The sequence below is a fragment of the Atta colombica genome, unplaced genomic scaffold (genome assembly GCF_001594045.1).
Source record: "Atta colombica isolate Treedump-2 unplaced genomic scaffold, Acol1.0 scaffold12, whole genome shotgun sequence".
Taxonomy (NCBI): Eukaryota; Metazoa; Arthropoda; class Insecta; order Hymenoptera; family Formicidae; genus Atta; species Atta colombica.
In genome coordinates this window covers 7,901,757-7,903,091 of record NW_017259206.1, presented here as the reverse complement: position 1 = coordinate 7,903,091, position 1,335 = coordinate 7,901,757, and the positions used below count along the sequence as shown (strand labels likewise).

The 1,335-nt window shown below is 37.8% G+C and overlaps 1 protein-coding gene across 7 annotated transcripts in view; it reads right to left on the bottom strand.

Moving 5' to 3' along the window:
• Positions 1-476: 476 nt before the first annotated feature.
• LOC108694522 (transcription factor E2F2) overlaps positions 477-1,335 on the bottom strand; it is a 13,336-nt gene continuing 12,477 nt past the window's right edge. For all 7 annotated transcript variants that reach the window (XM_018204090.1, XM_018204088.1, XM_018204092.1 and 4 more), the window contains exon 8: positions 477-1,289. In XM_018204090.1, the coding sequence (XP_018059579.1) occupies positions 1,165-1,289 (125 nt within the window). In that variant the 3' untranslated portion in view covers positions 477-1,164. The remainder of the gene's footprint in view (positions 1,290-1,335) is intronic.

The following is a 1,335-nucleotide window of genomic DNA, read 5'->3' as shown; positions in this document are numbered from 1 at the left end:
AAGGACGACGGACTCTCTAGGTCGCATATAATTTTAAAAAAATCATCCGAGTCTCAATAATACGCACACAGTCATTTTTCGCGCGCACGAAGTAATCCTCACAATCTCGTCTTTCCCCTCTTCCTTTTTTCATTAAACAAGACTTTATATCAGAAAGAATTCGATGATTTTAACCGCCTCATTCATTTTACAATTGGACAACTACGAAAAGCAATTAAATCGTTGTCCGACACGAGTACAGTCTGTCCTCTCTTTGAATTCCCAAATACATTTTCTCTCCTATCTCTTAGCACAATTTACAATATTATTACAGATTGCACGAAAAAGCGCCTTCGCTTTTCAACTTTTCTTTCTTTCTTTCTCTCTCTCTTATACACATACGCATGCACACACACACACACACACACACACACACACACACACACACATACACACGCGCGCGCGCGCGCGCTCGCACGCACGCACGCACGCACATACATATACACACTCTTCCTCTTTTATCTCTTTTCTGTCTCTTTGTCTAATATTTTTGCAATCCATTCCGCAAACGTGATCAACGCAGACCATTTCAAGCCGGAAGCACACATTAACAATATTGTGATATGTTTATCCTGTGCCTCGGCGGTTCGGCTCTTTCACACTGAGAGTTTATGGTCCGCAATAAGAAATTAAAATAGTATAACCACGAAATATTCCAGAATGAGTACAAAAAAAACGTAAAATATTAAAATATTCTAGTGCAGACAATAACATTCCTTTATGGTTTTTATGGAGCATACAATAGACGGTGTAAAAAATTCTGTTACCGAAAAATATAATGCATTCCATGTGATATATCTTTGATTTCAACAGAATGCAATTTATGAAATTGCCTATGTCTCGACTATTTTGTTGCTATTCTTTTAAGCCTTCTTGTACTTTTAAGTACAAAAAATACGGAAAGTAAATTCCAGATATAAAATGGTGTGCTTGAAGAAATAATAAATAAATAAAAATGTCTTTGTATGTTTGCAATTTTTCGCGAAGATCGACGCGCGGAACGAAACTGCCAACTATCATTATTATGTAACGCGAAGGCGCATTGTAAAACTGACGAAGCAGTTTCATTTGTTTGAGTAACAACTCAAAAAGACACGAACGCCCGTGCAATAAGCGATGATATTTCTAGAATTTAAAATCGAAGAGATCCGAAAGACCTTCCTCGGTGCCTAACGAGAACGAGTAGTCGTTTTCGGAGAGAGGTGGTTCCAAAGTCAGTAGTTGTTCTCCAAAATCGAGAATACTCAGATCTGCAACAAAAGTAAGAGGAATGACGAACTTGCTATATCAAATCCA